Source organism: Helianthus annuus, chromosome 15, assembly GCF_002127325.2.
Source record: "Helianthus annuus cultivar XRQ/B chromosome 15, HanXRQr2.0-SUNRISE, whole genome shotgun sequence".
Taxonomy (NCBI): Eukaryota; Viridiplantae; Streptophyta; class Magnoliopsida; order Asterales; family Asteraceae; genus Helianthus; species Helianthus annuus.
Window position 1 is genome coordinate 70345213 of NC_035447.2, and position 16685 is coordinate 70361897.

Here is a 16685-nt window from a genome sequence, read left to right on the forward strand (position 1 = left end):
CACAGACATAAAAACAATACTTTGCATACATCATACGAAACACATAATTAAATGGTTATGAAAATGCATACCTCGGGTGGATAAAGAACAAAGATGAGGGATAAATAAAAGGCTGACATGCAAAAACAACCTGCATCATGAACAACAAATTTAAAACAAAAATCAAAATTGAAAAATAACAAATCAGAACAACCAAAAATGAAACTTAGGGACTTCTTACCATTGGTGAGTTGAATCTCATCATGATTCTTGAATTTATATGATTGGCTTGAATCCACAAAATCTACTCGAACTTCATCGGCTTATTCCTCGGCTCTACTTCTCTGGCTTCCTTATCACTGGCTCCACACATGATGGACCATTTAAGGTATCCAAATTTAAATTCTGAAGTATGGTCATAGGCTCGGTTTTGACCCATAATTGAACCAAACCGACCTACGCTCACCCATAAAATGTATGGAATGCAAATATTTTCATGGTGTGTTGGGAAGTAAAAGTTAATATAATGAATACAAAGAATACAAATTGCTATTAAAATTGTTCCTTTACCACTGAACTATGTACTTCGAGAAAAACTATCATAAGAGATAACTACAATGACAATATCTTAAGAATATGAACCTAGATTATGTGGCAAAGGTTTGAAGTGAAAGACCACTGTAAATTTCTAGTCAGAAGTCGGTTTTAGCGATGAATTTCATTGTAATTGCATCAACTTTGGCACTTAAGCCTAAAAAGTTTTCTCTGCAGTGAAGTCCCAAAACACAAACCATCAAAACCTCTAAAATTGTTTCAAACCAATATAAACGATTTATATCTAGCGATTTAAGTATTCAGATAGATATCAACCCGCGATCTCAACCTGGTGACTTGTGACAGAATTGTAAACAATATATTTAAATATTCTGATTTCAGTTTCAGATTTCCGTGCATTTGCTCGAATGTGGGTTCTTGAACATTTCTTCACTGATGATCCCAAAGTCCCAAATGTCCTTTTTTGTGACTAAATAGAATAAAGAAAAAAAAATTAAAACAAAGCTCTTAATGAAACCCTATTCTTGATGAACATCATTGTATTGATAGAATGCAGCTCCAAATATGTTTAGATGCTTGAATGCTAGCTTACCCAAAGGAAGGGTTAGATACAAGATAGCAAACAAAATATATCTGTAACAAAATCACTTGCAGAAATCACTGAATCCCATAGAACAACTCGATCACATTGCTAATTAGCAACTCAAAACTCCAAAATAGGATGAAAAAAAAAAAAACAAAACCACAATAATTAGAAACTTTATCTGAAATAAATTAGAAAATTATGTAACTCATGCAATGGTTCTCCATTGAGGAATCCTGATGAATTAGGGTTATTATGGTGGGGATGTCTTCAATGATGCTACTGTAGACGAATCGGTATTCATGCGATGAACTTGAAGGTGCCCTTTTTACAAGAAATATATGTTTCTTCTATATAACAACATCATATCAATTGTTCGATTTAAACCTTCAAACAAATGCTGAATCTGGAAAAAAAATGAAGAAACATTGATATCTAAAATCTTTGAAATCTTAAAAATCAAAAAAATCTTAAAAATCAAAATGAAAACGAAGTGTTAGAATATACATGTGTCAACCACCGCTAAACCATACATGTGTCGCCAGGACCTAAAACCTTCGACCTTCTGGTGCCTAATCGAACCACCACCGTCAAACTCCCTTCCTCTCCTCGCCGGTTCTTGATTTGAATCAATGATTTGTGCCTGATTTCAATGACGACTTCTTAAGACGGTGGATTGTTAGAAACGGACGGGGCATTGAAGCAAAAACGGTTAGATTGCATAAACTGATGATCGCATTTAATAGAGAATGGCTGAATTGTAAGAATCATTGGAACCTCATTGAATGGGGGGCAAATATGGGAGTAGAGGATGAAAATTGGGGAAATTAACCCTGACTTTTGATATGGCGTCTTACAAATTGTGAAGGAAATTACAATTCTAGACATGAGAAATGCTTTATATAGTATTATAGAATATAGATTATAGATTTAGAGAGTGTGTTAAGCCGTTTTCTTTTTTAAATTAAGCTAGTACTCGTTTATTAAACAGAGTTCAACATACACTGGTGTCCAAACTCAAGCCTATTCTACATTTTGACAACTCGAACTCTAGTAGCTCATGAACAACTCCACTTACCCGACCCGACCCGATTCTCAAACACCCTCCGTCTAAAAACCTCCGGACGTTCCCTAATTTGAGAGTTTTCTCTTTCCACTTTCCAGCTTCTGCAAACAAGTCTTCAAAATCAACAAAACCCCCCAAATTAGGTTAAACAAAACCCTAACTTCCACATTTCTCTATCAAATTCCCCCAATTTCACATGAAAGCTCCAAATCGCAACAGAAAATGATCGTCAGAACATACGGTCGCCGGAGCAACAACAGCCGGAGCACTAACAGCAACAGCAACAGCTTCAATTTCGACGATTCAGACGAATTCACCGACAATTTATCTCAAAACAGCACTCACGAGTTCAATTTCCCGTTTACATCTCAAGAATCAACCAAAAATACGTTGAATTTCGATTCCTTTGATTCTGATCCGTACAGTTTCGATTCGTGTGAAGATTATTCAGGTAAATTGACGGTTATACCCCCGAGATCGAAGAAATTGAAGACTGAAAAGAGTAAGGATAAGAAGGTGAAGAAGGAGACGAAGCAGTTAGTGGTGTTGACTGAAACGACGACGTTGATGGAGGCTCAGGAGTATGGAGAAATGATGGAGCATGTTGATGAGGTGGATTTTGGTTTGGATGGGTTGAGGAGAGGGCAGCCGGTGCGGATACGGCGGGTGAGTTTGTTGTCGTTGTTGACGGTTTGCGGGAGTTTATCGCAGCGGAGACTCGTGAGAACCCATGGGTAATGAATTATCAATTATGATCATGTGCACTGTGATACATGTGTGTTCAGTTTTGACATTTGATGAGGTTATTGTGTGTGTTAAGTTGTTTTGATTATGTGCATTTTTATGCATTTGTGATTGATTTTATTTGATGAGCTTAGTTGAGTAATCAAGGCGGAATCTTGTAGGAAGTTAGTTATAGTTTCTGTTTAGGAGGAGAAGTTTATAACTTTTATGATATCATACTTATAAATTTTTACTAGTTACAAAAAATGGAAATGTGGGTGGTGGATTGATCTTACTGGCGGTTATACGCACACACATACATACAGACAATACGTACATATTTAGTTGCATGTGTGTGTGTTTAAGTTCTAGTGCAGCAGCGAAAGCGAAACCAGAAAATGTGCGTGTGGAGGAAGAGGGAGGAGGGGGTTGGCACGGGTACACCGACTGATAATATACTTTTGAGGGTACGAAAGTTCTTTAGTTTATTTATAATCTATTAGAGTGTATTTGTTATATATGCAGTTAGTTTGTTATGCCAGCTGGCATGTGCAGTTAGTTTGTTAGTTGTTTCCTGTTGTTGTATATGTAGAGGTATGTTCTATGATTCCAAACTACACAAACATAATGAAATCGTTGATTACCTGTATTAGCATAAACCTGATTTCCTTTATAATCTTAAACTAAAATTTTGAACACTTGTTTTAAGTACAAAATTGTGGTGCTTGCGTTTGTATGTTACATGTATATGTTGTGCGCAAAGTTTGTTTGTTTTGTTGTAGTGTGTGGTTAACATTTAGTAATATTTTACACAGGATGGCAAAGACAATCATTGATGCTGTATTGAACCTGAATCTTGATGATACCCCTAGTAACCTTGCTGCTGCGGCTTTATTTTTTGTTTTGACAAGCGATGTAAGCTACTTATATTTAGGTTTTATACTGAACAAGTGTGTAGGAAACGAGGCAATATTACACGTTATTTTACGCGTGCACCTGAAATGATACTTCAAGCATGTGTTTGGTTCTATAATTCAATGTATGTTTGGATGTGCATCTGAAGTGATTATTGTGCGCAATAACCAACTAGGAATGCTTCTTGCTAAGAGGTAAAATAATCAGATTATTGAGATAATGGTAAAACTTGTGTAACTATTCCTTAACTCTTATTATTTAATCTTGACTCTTCAAGTAAAAAATAATCACTTGCATAATACACATCCAAACGCCCCCTTAATGTATATGTAATTGTGAACTATTTTTTGGTTGATTGGTTTGCATTAAGTTTTTCCATGTATACACATATTAGTTTTTGTAAGAGTATCAATATCTACGTTACCCATCTTCAAAATTTCATCTTGATTTAAGTTCAGTGTTGGAAAAAAACATTTTTAGTTTATCGTTTCTGTAATCTTTTTAACAGAAAGGTGCTCCATTGTCGTTATGAAGCATGTCCTCAATAGTAGGCGTTTTTTATTTACCATTCTAAGTTCATTTCAGGGCCAAGAAGATTACCTTTTGGATTCACCTAGTGCCATACGGTTCTTGTTAAAACTATTGAAACCTGTAACTACAATTGTTACTAAAAATAAAGGTTCAACCCTTGGTAGTAAACTTGTAGCCCTAAGCAAAGATGCTTCCATTTTTAATGATGGAAAGGCAGACGAAGCGTCTTCCGCCGCTATATTGCAAAAAGTTGAGGACATTCTTGTGAGCTGCAAAGAATTGAAGCCAAGAGTTGAAAGTGACAGTGACATGAAAAGGCCCGAGTTGAATCCAAAATGGATTGCTTTACTAACAATGGAGAAAGCCTGTTTATCCACCGTTTCTCTTGAAGGTACTTGCATGAACCAATTCGACCCATGAGCTTTTGGTCCGTTTGACCATCTGACCGTTTCTGTTATGTTATCACTAGTACATTCTTCTTTAAATGTAACATAATGATTGGATTGGTTTCCACTGGTGTAGTATAGCTTGTAAGTTTTAGCTTTACTCTATGAGCATTTGTGAAAATAACGAACATGTGATCATGTTTATTTGTATTCTTTCAGAGACAACTGGGACTGTTAGAAAGATAGGGGGCAACTTCAAGGAAAAACTAAGAGAGCACGGGGGACTAGATGCTGTTATTGACATCATACGGGAATGTCACGGTGTCATGGAGGTATGACAAATAAAACATTTTTCTAAATTATGTGTCCAGTCTGATGCTATGACAAATAATATTTAATAGTCATAATATTTTGCAGGGTTGGCTAGAACGTTATTCATCTCAGACTCCGGAGTCGAAAAACATTATCAACCTAGAAAACCCAATGCTTCTATTGAAGTGTTTGAAAATCATGGAAAATGCTACTTTTCTTAGTAGCGATAACCAGGTAACACTTATAAGCATATTTTCTCGTATAAGAAGTCTAATTACGAAAATGTCAACTTATTATTTGAAAATGCAGAACCATTTGCTTGGAGCAGAGGATGACGACTATGATTATCGACATGTTTCTCAGTCTTTCACGAAACTTATTCTTAGCGCCATTAAGATCCTCTCTGGTATCTTGTTTTTTTCTTTATTTGTGGTGAAACTAACATAATTTTTTCCTAGTGTTCTTAAACTTCTTTTTCCTACAATTAATTTCAGGTGTTTCTCTACTAAAAAAATCTTCATGCAAATCTGACATTAGGAATGGAAACAATGGGACTGTTCATACCTCTGATCTTCCATTACTGGCTGATGAAAAAGGTACAAATTATTAATATATAAAATCGAGTTAATTACGTGTTTCGTCCCTGTTGTTTGTTGAAAATAACCATTATAGTCCATTAGTTTAAAAATTGCCAACAGTACCAGTACTTTCACTTTTGTTCCACCTCCGTTAACCCCATCCAATTTACCGTTAAGTTTTTAGTGAAAAGACTAAAATACCCCTATGTTAAAAAAACTATAAAAACTAACAATTTTTTTTTTAAACCAATCCTCTCCTATATATCAGTTGGGTTGACTTTATTTGTTTATATATTTATTTTCAAGCAGCTGATGACTGCAATGAGATCATATATATCAGTTCCTCCATAGAGAATTGCAGTATGGACCAGGTCCCTTCCCAGAAGACTTCTAATATTTTAAAGAAAAACCATATTTCATCGCAAAATCAGCCAGATTCTTCAAAATCTGATCCTGTTTCTAGGTTCAGTAGTCACTTGCTAAAGAAACAATCTAAATCTTCAACTTCTCGATCAAGCAGTGGCCCATCGAGTGGTTGTGGTTCACTAAGAAAAGTAGGTAAAAGTTCTGGAACTAGTCTACACAACAAGTTTGACTTTGAGGAAAGTCAAGATCCTTTTGGCAGCGATGACCCTTTTGCATTTGATGATGATGAAGAAGAAGAACCAACTAAGTGGTGGGATTTAATGTCCACTAAGAATAATGTTTCTGAAAGTCAAAAAAGCAGTTCAGTAGTTGAAAAGGATGGAGACCAACAGTCAAAGTTTGACTTAACGGTATGTAGTCAACAAGAGTCCAGCAACGTGGAACGCAATGATTCTCCTCCAGCTTCGTGTTCACATGTGGATGATGTTGAAACTTTTAATCTTTTTGCCGATTGCCTCCTCTCAGCAGTGAAGGTGAGTTATCCACAATTGTTATTATGAACACTAGATTGGTCAACTGTTTTTGACCCAATAAAAAGTCTTATTACAGGTTTTAATGAACTTAACAAATGAAAATTCTGTGGGGTGTCAACAAATTGCTGCATGTGGAGGATTGGAGATGATGTGTGGTTTGATAGTTGGCCATTATCCATCGTTTAATTCATATTTACCCAATTTCGGTGATCAAAAAGAGAAATCAGTCCTTCACGAGGTTGACAGTAACAATAATAAGCGCCTTAATGACCAAGAATTGGATTTTCTTGTTGCTATACTTGGATTACTTGTTAATTTGGTCGAGAAAGATGGGCATAACAGGTCAGCTTCCTTTTTTGTCCTTATCATAAGTGAATTGATATTTTTTATGTATCTAATTTATTAAATAGAAAATTTGTATTTTGTACAGATCACATCTTGCAGCGGCCAGTATATCGATACCTAGCATGGAGTATGAAATAACGGATGTAATTCCGCTACTTTGTTCTATATTTTTGGCAAATCAAGGGGCCGGTGAGGCAGCTGAAGGACGGCAATCATCTTGGGTGAGTGCACTTGTATTGTTCTGTTGACTTTTAGCTAAATGATGACAATATCCTTGACTTGAAAAGCAAATCTAGTGGACCAAGGGTATGTTTGGCATGCAGAGCTTTGATAGTTATAGTTTTTTTTTTTTTTGTTAATTATTAGCTAAATGACCCAAATACCCTTCAATCAAAGCAATTTTTTCAAGGATGAATACATGCCAATCTACTTTAAAACCCTCTTAAAACTGCTGCACTTGTAACAGTTCAATGAGAAAATATTTGATGAGTTTTAGCTAAATGACCAAGATACCCCTTGACCAAAAATTTACCTTTGGTCTATAAGTTGTTGACCACAATGTGTTTGTGTAGAATGATGAAGATCCTGTTTTGGAGGGAGAGAAAGAGGCAGAGAAAACAATTGTTGAGGCGTATTCCGCCCTTCTTCTTGCATTTTTATCTACAGAAAGGTTGGTTGACTTTTTTTTTTCTTTTTAGCAATACCAGTTGGCCTTTTGTCTCATGGGAACATATGTTCGACTTTTGACAGTAAAAGCATACGCAATGCCATTGCGGAATGTCTTCCAAAACGCAAGCTGTCTGTTCTTGTACCTGTCTTGGAGAGATTTGTGGTATGCCATCTTTACCCTTTTAACTAACCCTTATGTCAAATTCAAAGCCCAAAAACACGATTTTTATTGACAAAAATACCCTTTTGCTAGGAATTTCACATGTCATTGAACATGATCTCAGAGGAGACTCATTCCATGGTGCTTGAGGTAATTGAATCATGTAGGATGCAATGAGTGATGTATGAAAAGTAGAATGATTGATGTTCATCAATGGACATCTTGTACAGCCTTAACTTTCCTCTTCAAGAGGAATGAGATAGGATCATGTTATAGTCTTATTAACCACACTCACCACCATTATATATTTCTTCTATTTTATTTCATATTATTATCAAATACTACCCCCCCCCCCCCCCCCCCCTTTTCACCTTCTCGGTGTTGTGCGTTGTCCTACGTTTTCTTTCTATGGGTGTTAATTCTAGGGTCTCATGTTTTGTGATCAGACGACTTTTCCTTGGGATCTCCAAAATCCCATGGACAGCGATTATTGTGTTCTAAGGAACTTTGAGGTAGCGTTCGTTTCATGGAATGGAATGGAATGGAATTAGGAAGTTTTTCTTTGTAAAATTGATCTTGGTTGAGGGAGGGAGGAATTTGAAATCCCATGAATTTCTTTAATCAATGAAATTTGTGACTATTTCAACATTCCTTAGAAATTCTTCACTCTAATGAAGGAATGGAATGGAATGTTGAAATAGTCACAAATTTCATTGATTAAAGAAATTCATGGGATTTCAAATTCCTCCCTCCCCCAACCAAGATCAATTTTACAAAGAAAAACTTCCTAATTCCATTCCATTCCATTCCATGAAACGAACGCTACCTGAGTGGATTAAGAACGCCAGATTTCCCGTATGTATCCATTCATTTGGGTTTATGTCGCGTATTTGATCTAAGGATGTTTTGCTTAACCAGGAGGTGAGTTATAGTTTGTAAGAGAGACCCAGGTGAATTGTTTACTAAAATCAGGTGTACATAAAAATGATTTCCTCTAGATGATCACTTGTCTTCAGCGACATCTTCACTAACAAGAACACGTTAAAGATAAACTGGTTACAAAATCACTATGATGAGATGCCTAGACAATAAAAAATAGATACGAGATCAATGGCAAGAAAAAAATTGTTACAAAATGAATTGACAATGAACAAAGCTAACAGATCTATTATAAGAAAAGATTTGTGAAGTGACCCAATATTCTGCATATTGTTTGGTGATATAAGAGGATTCGCCTCTGTGACACAAGTGGTGTGGCCTAGTGTACGTCCACATTGTGAGTGGTGTGTAGCATATGTAGTCACAATGTTATGAGCATGATTTGAATTCTAACGTATGTTCACATTGAGAGTGGCAATTATTTCAAACACACGTGTGTTGATACGTGGTAATTGAGAGGATAAGAGAGAGAGGAACAAAGAATTCAGTCAACACACAGTGATTTCCATTCCTTCCTTCTCAACTGTATTTAACAACCTTTAACTACCATTCTAACTACCAACTAACTATACTATCATACTAGACCTTACACTATCTTATTATTACAGTTACAGACCCTGACTCACATTTATTGACTTATTTACAATATCAGTCCCTGTACTAGTCAACATGTATCATTACTCCCCTCTTTTAAGAATTTTGCCTCAAAATTCCAAAGTCAAAATTAGGAAATCTCAACTCCATTTCTTCCAAATCCTCCCACGAAGCTTCTGTGAGCGGTAAATTCTTCCAACGAATTAAAACCTGCATGCCCATCCGATTCCTTTTCTTCATAATCCTTCTTTCCACTACAGCTTCAGGATAGAACATAAACCTGGGTTGAGAGGGCAGTGGAATGACTGTGCGATGGGATCCTTTGGCTAATTTCAGCAACGAAACATGAAAGGTGGGATGTACAGCACAATCATCCGGTAAATCAAGCCGATAAGCAACTTTCCCTATACGCTCCACAATCATAAAAGGACCGAAATACTTAGGGCTCAGCTTATTTTGTTTAGAAGATCTCAAGGAATTTTGCCCAAAAGGATGCAGCTTCAGGTACACAAACTCCCCTACCTTAAATTCCCTTTCTGTACGATTTGCATCAGCTAATTGCTTCATTCTATTCTGAGCCCTGTTCAAAGACTTTTTTAACTCCTGCAACACCACTTCTCTGTCACAACACATTTGATCCACAGCCTCCAATGAACAATCTTTAGGTATGTAGGGTACAAATAGGGGCGGAGGGTAACCATAGAGGGCCTGGAAAGGGGTCATTTTCAAAGATGAATGGAAATTTGTATTGTACCACCATTCCGTCAAAGATAGCCATTTCAACCAAGTTTTGTTTGAGCCCATAGTCATACATCTTAGATATGATTCAATGCACCGATTCACCACCTCAGTTTGCCCATCAGACTGTGGATGATAGGCTGTAGACATTGCCAAATTGATTCCTTGCTGTTTGGTAAACTCTTTCCAGAAGTTGCTCAGAAACACTGGATCCCTGTCAGATACAATGGTTTGTGGCCACCCATGTAGCTTGAAAACATTGTCTAAGAAGAGCTGGGCCACAGTTTCAGCTGAATAGGGATGGCCCAAAGGAATAAAATGCCCATATTTAGTGAGTCTATCAATTACCACTAAAATGGTATCTTTTCCTTGAACCCTTGGAAATCCCCCAACAAAGTCCATTGACACATCAGAAAATACATATTTAGGAATAGGAAGTGGCTGTAATAACCCCGGAGAAGCCACATTCTCATGCTTAACTCTTTGACATATGTCACACTTCCTGATAGTCTGTCTCACCTGCTTATGCAGCCCCTTCCACCTAAACATACTCTGAATTCGTTGTATTGTAGCATGGACCCCCGAATGACCCCCCATTGAGGAACTATGGCAGAGATCAATGATTTCCTGTTGTAAAGGTTCAGACTTTCCCACTACAATTTTGCCATTCTTGGTAAGAATACTCCCATTCCATTTATACTTAGGAACCACTGCCCCATTCATCAGCTGTTGCAGCTTCTGTTGTACTACAGGATCTTGTTGCCATGACATCTTGATCTTATCCATGAGTGAAGGGTGTAGGTGAGAAACTGAAATAGCACTTAAGGTTGGACCCTGCACCCTAGATAGTGCATCAGCCACCTTATTCTCCACTCCTTTCTTGTATACTATCTCATAATCAAAGCCCATAAGTTTGGATAACCAAACATGTTGCAATGGAGTAGTGAGCTTTTGTTCCATCAAATATTTCAAACTCTTTTGATCTGTTTTGATAATGAAATGACTGGCTATAAGATAATGATGCCAGTATTTGACTGCAAACAATATAGCCAGTAACTCCTTTTCATAGACCGAATACACTTGCTGTCTAGGGGAAAGAGCCTTACTTATGAAGGCCAATGGATGCCCTTCTTGCATCAAGACTGCCCCAATACCCAGCCCCGAAGCATCTGTTTCCAAAACAAAGGTCTTAGAAAAATCAGGTAAGGCCAGCACAGGAGGTGTACACAAAGCTTCCTTGAGTTTTTCAAAGGCTGCCGTAGCTTCTACATTCCACTTGAAACTATCCTTCCGTAGGAGATTAGTAAGGGGTTTTGCAAGAATGCCATAAGACCTGATAAACCTCCTGTAATAACCAGATAACCCAAGGAATCCCCTAAGCTGTTTGATTGTAGAAGGAACAGGCCACTGTTTTATTGCTTCAATTTTCTTTGGATCAGTGGCCACCCCCTCCCTGGTAATGATGTGCCCTAAATATTCCACCGAATTGCCTCCAAAAGAACACTTTGACATTTTTGCAAACAGTTGATTAGCCTTTAGTACCTCTAAAACCTCTCTTAAATGATTCAAATGTTGTTCCATGGTCTTACTATACACCAATATATCATCAAAAAAGACCAGCACTGATTTCCTGAGAAAAGGCTTAAAAGTATGATTCATGAGGGATTGAAAAGTAGCAGGGGCATTGGTCAACCCAAACGGCATGACCATAAATTCAAAATGGCCTTCATGTGTTCTAAAAGCTGTCTTATGGATGTCACCAGGAAACATCCTGATCTGATGATAACCGGACCTAAGATCCAGCTTAGAAAAAATTGCAGCCCCTCCTAATTCGTCTAACAAATCCTCAATTAAGGGAATAGGGTAGCTGTTTTTAACTGTGGCATCATTTAACCTTCTATAATCGATGCACATCCTCCAAGTATTATCCTTCTTTTTAACCAAAACTATAGGAGCAGCAAAAGGGCTTGAACTACCTCTGATTACTCCAGTGTCCAATAGCTCTTTAGTCATTTTTTCAATGACATCTTTCTGAGCTAATTGGTATCTATAAGGTCTTTGATTTATTGTGACAGATTCATCCTTAAGGATAATCTTATGATCAAAAGCCCTTTGAGGAGGTAAAGTGGTAGGAGTCTGAAAGACCTCATCAAAATCTTGTAGTAAAGAATTCAACTGCTCATTACTTACAGTGTTAGAGACGACTGTCTTATGCTGGAACTGATCAGCATCATCAACTTTTAAACTGCACAAGTGGCCCTGTACTACCTGCCCTTTATCAGATAACAAGTGTTGCATGACTTCCATTGAACAAAGAGACAACTTATTGTTATGGCTGCCCTTCAACTGATACGATTTATTCCCCACCCTGAATTGCATAGTGAGATCTTTGAAGTTCCACACAATATCTCCAAGTGGCAGCAGCCATTGTACCCCCAAAACCATGTCATAAGTTGCCAATGCTATGACTAACACATCAGCTTTGAACCAAAGTCCCTGCATCTGCCATTCAAAGTTCCTACATATCTTGTTACACATTAATGGTATTCCATTGGCAACCCCAACCTTCATAGGACTGATATCTTCTAATTGACAGTTAAGCTTAATAGCCAATTTTTCATCTAAGAAATTGTGTGTAGATCCAGAATCAGTGAGAATTCTCAAAGTCTTTGTACCAATGTTGCCAACAACTTGCATGGTGGAAAAAGAAGGTACACCAGTGAGTGCATGGATGGAAATAAGAGGATCATCATTTGTCGTATCAATCACAGTGTCTTCCTCCTGTGAAATTTGATCAGTTTCCCCATCATCACTAATTTCAAGAATGTACAGTTGCTTATTTGGGCACTTGTGGGTGGATGAAAACTTTTCTGGACACCAAAAACACTCTCCCCTCAATCTTTTGGCCTCCATTTCTTTGTGGGGTAGGTTCAGTTTGTTTTTATTGGCATTCAACCTTTGGTTAAGTGGTGGAGATGGTAATAAGGGTAAGTGATTGGTATTAACAGGTGGTTTAAAAGATGTAGCTGAGTTTGGTTTATAAGAAGAAACAGGAGTAGGATTAGGATAGAACTTGCCAGTTTGGTTTGAGTATGGTTTAGGCTTAATCAACAGAGTTTTGTTAGCCATATCTTGTTTTTTGGAAAACTTGTAGGCCTCTTTCATGTTCTTGGGTTCAAACATTCTCACGGGACCTGCTAATTCCGGTTTTAACCCATTCAAGAATATGCTGACAGCATATTCCTCACAAAGGCTGACTCTCAACAGATTTGCATCAAATCTCTCACAGTAATCTTCTAATTCTCCCGTTTGAACCGTGGATGTGAGAACACCCATTGCATCACTATACTGGTGGGTAGAAAATCTTTCTAACACATTTCTTGAATATTCAGCCCAAGTCACTTCGGCTATAGGCTTGGTTAACTGTTTAACAAACGAAGAATGCCATTTCATGGCCTTACCATCAAGGTTAATTGCAGCATACCTTACCTTGAAAGCCTCTGGTGTCTCATCCACATCAAAGAAGTGTTCGCACTTGCAAATCCAGTCTTCCACTTCATTTCCTTCAAATTTTGGAAACTCAATCTTTCCCAATCGATATAGCCTGTCTGTTCTGATGATAGATGTGTTATCTGGACCATTGTCTTTTGGATTGTTCACATTTGTTTGATCCGTCAAGATTTTTTCAAGCACTTGCCTCAATTCATGGAAGGATCTGTCTGTTTTTTCCATGAATGCATCAAATTTAAGCAATGAAGTGGTATGATTTTGAATGGTTCTTTCGAGTTCAGATTGACTTCTTGTATTCGCCATGGACTTGATTTGGAATAGATTGATCACGATTGATCAATCCAGGCACAGGAATGAATTGAATGGAATAGATTGATCAAGATTAATCAATCCAGCACAGAAATGAAACAGAATTGAACAGAGGAATCGGAGAAGATGACGGAATAGTGGTGGTAACCGGAGCTCCGACGAGGGTCGAACAGCTCTGATACCAATTTGATACGTGGTAATTGAGAGGATAAGAGAGAGAGGAACAAAGAATTCAGTCAACACACAGTGATTTCCATTCCTTCCTTCTCAACTGTATTTAACAACCTTTAACTACCATTCTAACTACCAACTAACTATACTATCATACTAGACCTTACACTATCTTATTATTACAGTTACAGACCCTGACTCACATTTATTGACTTATTTACAATATCAGTCCCTGTACTAGTCAACATGTATCATGTGTGCAAGTGCAAATATGTTCGGTTCTAGGTATGATTGGGTATTGGAGAATCGTGTGTATTGAGAGAAACTAAATAGGGTTTGGGTACGGGTATTAAGGAGAAAAACCATACACTATGTCCTCGGATAGGGTATGATCGGGTATAACTGGGTATTGGAATTGGATATGAGTCCGGTGTTAGAGCATTCACATCCAAGGCATCATATTCTCAGTGTGGTGTTTTTAAAATATAAAAAGTATAAAAAGTGGTTGTGAGTGGAGGAGAGAGAAAATGTTACTGTTCATCTGTATATTTGGGGGGACACTGTTCACCCACTATAATTTTTTAATATATATTGAAAGTGGTTGTGAGTGAAAGAGAGAGAAAAATGTAATGATAAAGGTATAAAATATTATTTAATTGAAAAGGAGAGAGAAAAAGTATTTGTTTTTAGTGGAAATATATTGATATTGGAGTTGTTTTTTAGTGGAATGCATGTATAATTTTAGGGGGTTGGATGTGAATGCTCTTAGTACCCGGTATTAAAAAATAAGTATTTTTTTTATTATTTTACACAAAAAATAATTTCATTTAAAAATTAAATTTGGTTTGTAATTTTTAAAAAATAAATGAAATAAATTATAATAACATAATTTTACTAAGTATAAATCATCTGTTTTATAATATGCATTTTTAGAAAACACAAATATAAAAGTTGTAAAGTAAAAATAAAAATATACTTTAAATATTAGGGTATTCTTTCGGGTATTAAAAAAAACGTGTATTTGTATGGTATAACCAGGTTCGGGTATAGGGTACGATCGGTTTCGGGTATTTTCGGGTACGGGTATTGAGCTCATAATGTATAGCATATCCATACTCTACGGATAGGGTAGGTTTTGGTTACGAGTATAAAATACCCGAGTACACAAATAACCAATTCCAGGTTTTTTGTGCACCTCTACCTTTGTCTATGGAACTTTTTAGTAACAAATTATCTATTTATCTTTATACGTTGTAAGCCATAGTATGTTACCATAGCCAAACTTTGAGTAAATATTTCGAGCCAACAACCCTATGGATATGAATGTACCCTTATCTTTTTTTTAACGACCAACTAAATCACTGGATAAGCTACCTGAGATGCCCTCAATCGAGCAAATGCATTCCCTCTTACATAACGGTTAGAGTTGGATGCATACCCGAGCCACCAAGCCACCAGTTCCAGGGAAAACCCGCCGCCCGAAGGCCCACTGCGGTAAACCCGGTACGGCTCGGTTTCGAACTGGCGACCTCCAGAGAGGCCTAGTTCTAAACTTCATTGCCACCACCAAAGTCCTTCAAAGTGATGCTAGTGGGAGTTGAACTTGGGATCTCAGGTTAAGAAACCAGATGACTAACCACTAAACCAACTTGTGAGGACGAATGTACCCTTATCTTACGTGAAGATTAGAAACGTGCACAACTTCACATATTAGGACGTATACTTCACATCCTGCGGTTAAAGACGATGTGATATTCTTCACATAATTAAAAGCTACTCCACTTGTTTCACAAGAACACAAACCTGACCTAGCCATCTTATCTTTAAACATATATTACAATTACAAAGGTGTTTCTTGATCTGATTTGAATGAATACTAAACTTATCTTAGTTCTTTCATTCAATACACATATATGGTATAACACATCAAAACACAAAATTAACTATTTGAAATATTTATTTCAGGGCTTTTTGATTGAAAAATAAAGGATGGAAGGATAATTATTGTATTAGAGCATTCACAATCCGTCCCCTAAATCCTGTGTGGAAGCTTTTTATATCATAAAAAGTGATTGTAGGTGGTTGTGAGTAGTAGAGGTCATTTATAAATTTGAGAGAACAATGTTCACCCTCTATAATTTTTTTAATATATTTTGAAAGTGGTTGTGAGTGGATGAGAGAAACAAGATAATGATAAAAGTATAAAAGAATATTATTTAATTAAAAAGATAATGATAAAAGTATGAGTTAATTACATAGTTAGTCCATGTGGTTTGCACAAAATAACATACTTAGGTACTAATAGTTTAAAATCACCTTCTAGGGTATTAACTTTTCATTTTGTAACGTTTGGAGGTATTAACTTCTAGGATATTAACATAGTTAGTCCATGTGGTTTGCACAAAATAACATGTTTAGGTACTAATAGAATGTGATTTTAAGCCTACAAATAACGTTAATACCTTCAAACGTTACAAAATGAAAAGTTAATACCCTAAAATGTGATTCTAAACTATTAGTACCTAAGTATGTTACTTTATGCAAACCACAAGTACTAACTATGTAATTAAAAAGATAATGATAAAAGTATAAAAATAGCCCCTAAATAATGGTTCAGACCTCTTAATAATTCAGCACTTAACCATTCAGATGTTGCCAAACATCCCTTAATTTTGGTAAAAAAGATCAAAGAGATATGAAACCTCAGCATCCTTTTCTATAAA

The 16685-nt window shown here is 36.6% G+C and overlaps 1 protein-coding gene across 2 annotated transcripts; it reads left to right on the forward strand.

Annotated features, from left to right (window-relative positions):
- Nucleotides 1–2153: 2153 nt before the first annotated feature.
- Nucleotides 2154–8040, forward strand: LOC110871749 (wings apart-like protein 1). 2 transcript variants are annotated; one of them, XM_022120471.2, is made up of 13 exons: nt 2154–2917; nt 3722–3821; nt 4407–4743; nt 4958–5070; nt 5156–5284; nt 5360–5456; nt 5545–5646; nt 5935–6527; nt 6604–6869; nt 6958–7093; nt 7445–7542; nt 7623–7704; nt 7795–8040. In XM_022120471.2, exons 1-13 carry the CDS (start codon nt 2406–2408, stop codon nt 7876–7878), a joined length of 2649 nt encoding a protein of 882 aa, XP_021976163.1. In that variant the 5' UTR covers nt 2154–2405; the 3' UTR covers nt 7879–8040. The 2 variants fall into 2 exon arrangements, with proteins under 2 accessions (XP_021976163.1, XP_021976164.1); XM_022120472.2 differs by having other exon boundaries at nt 2156–2917; nt 5938–6527.
- Nucleotides 8041–16685: the final 8645 nt, after the last annotated feature.

Excerpts from the sequence above, each read along its gene's own strand:
- LOC110871749 (XM_022120471.2), top strand. The coding sequence starts at position 2,406 with ATGATCGTCAGAACATACGGTCGCCGGAGCAACAACAGCCGGAGCACT. Across the intron at positions 5,285-5,359 it reads TTCTTAGTAGCGATAACCAG|AACCATTTGCTTGGAGCAGA; the intron begins GTAACACTTATA and ends TTGAAAATGCAG. Across the intron at positions 7,705-7,794 it reads CTGTCTTGGAGAGATTTGTG|GAATTTCACATGTCATTGAA; the intron begins GTATGCCATCTT and ends CCCTTTTGCTAG.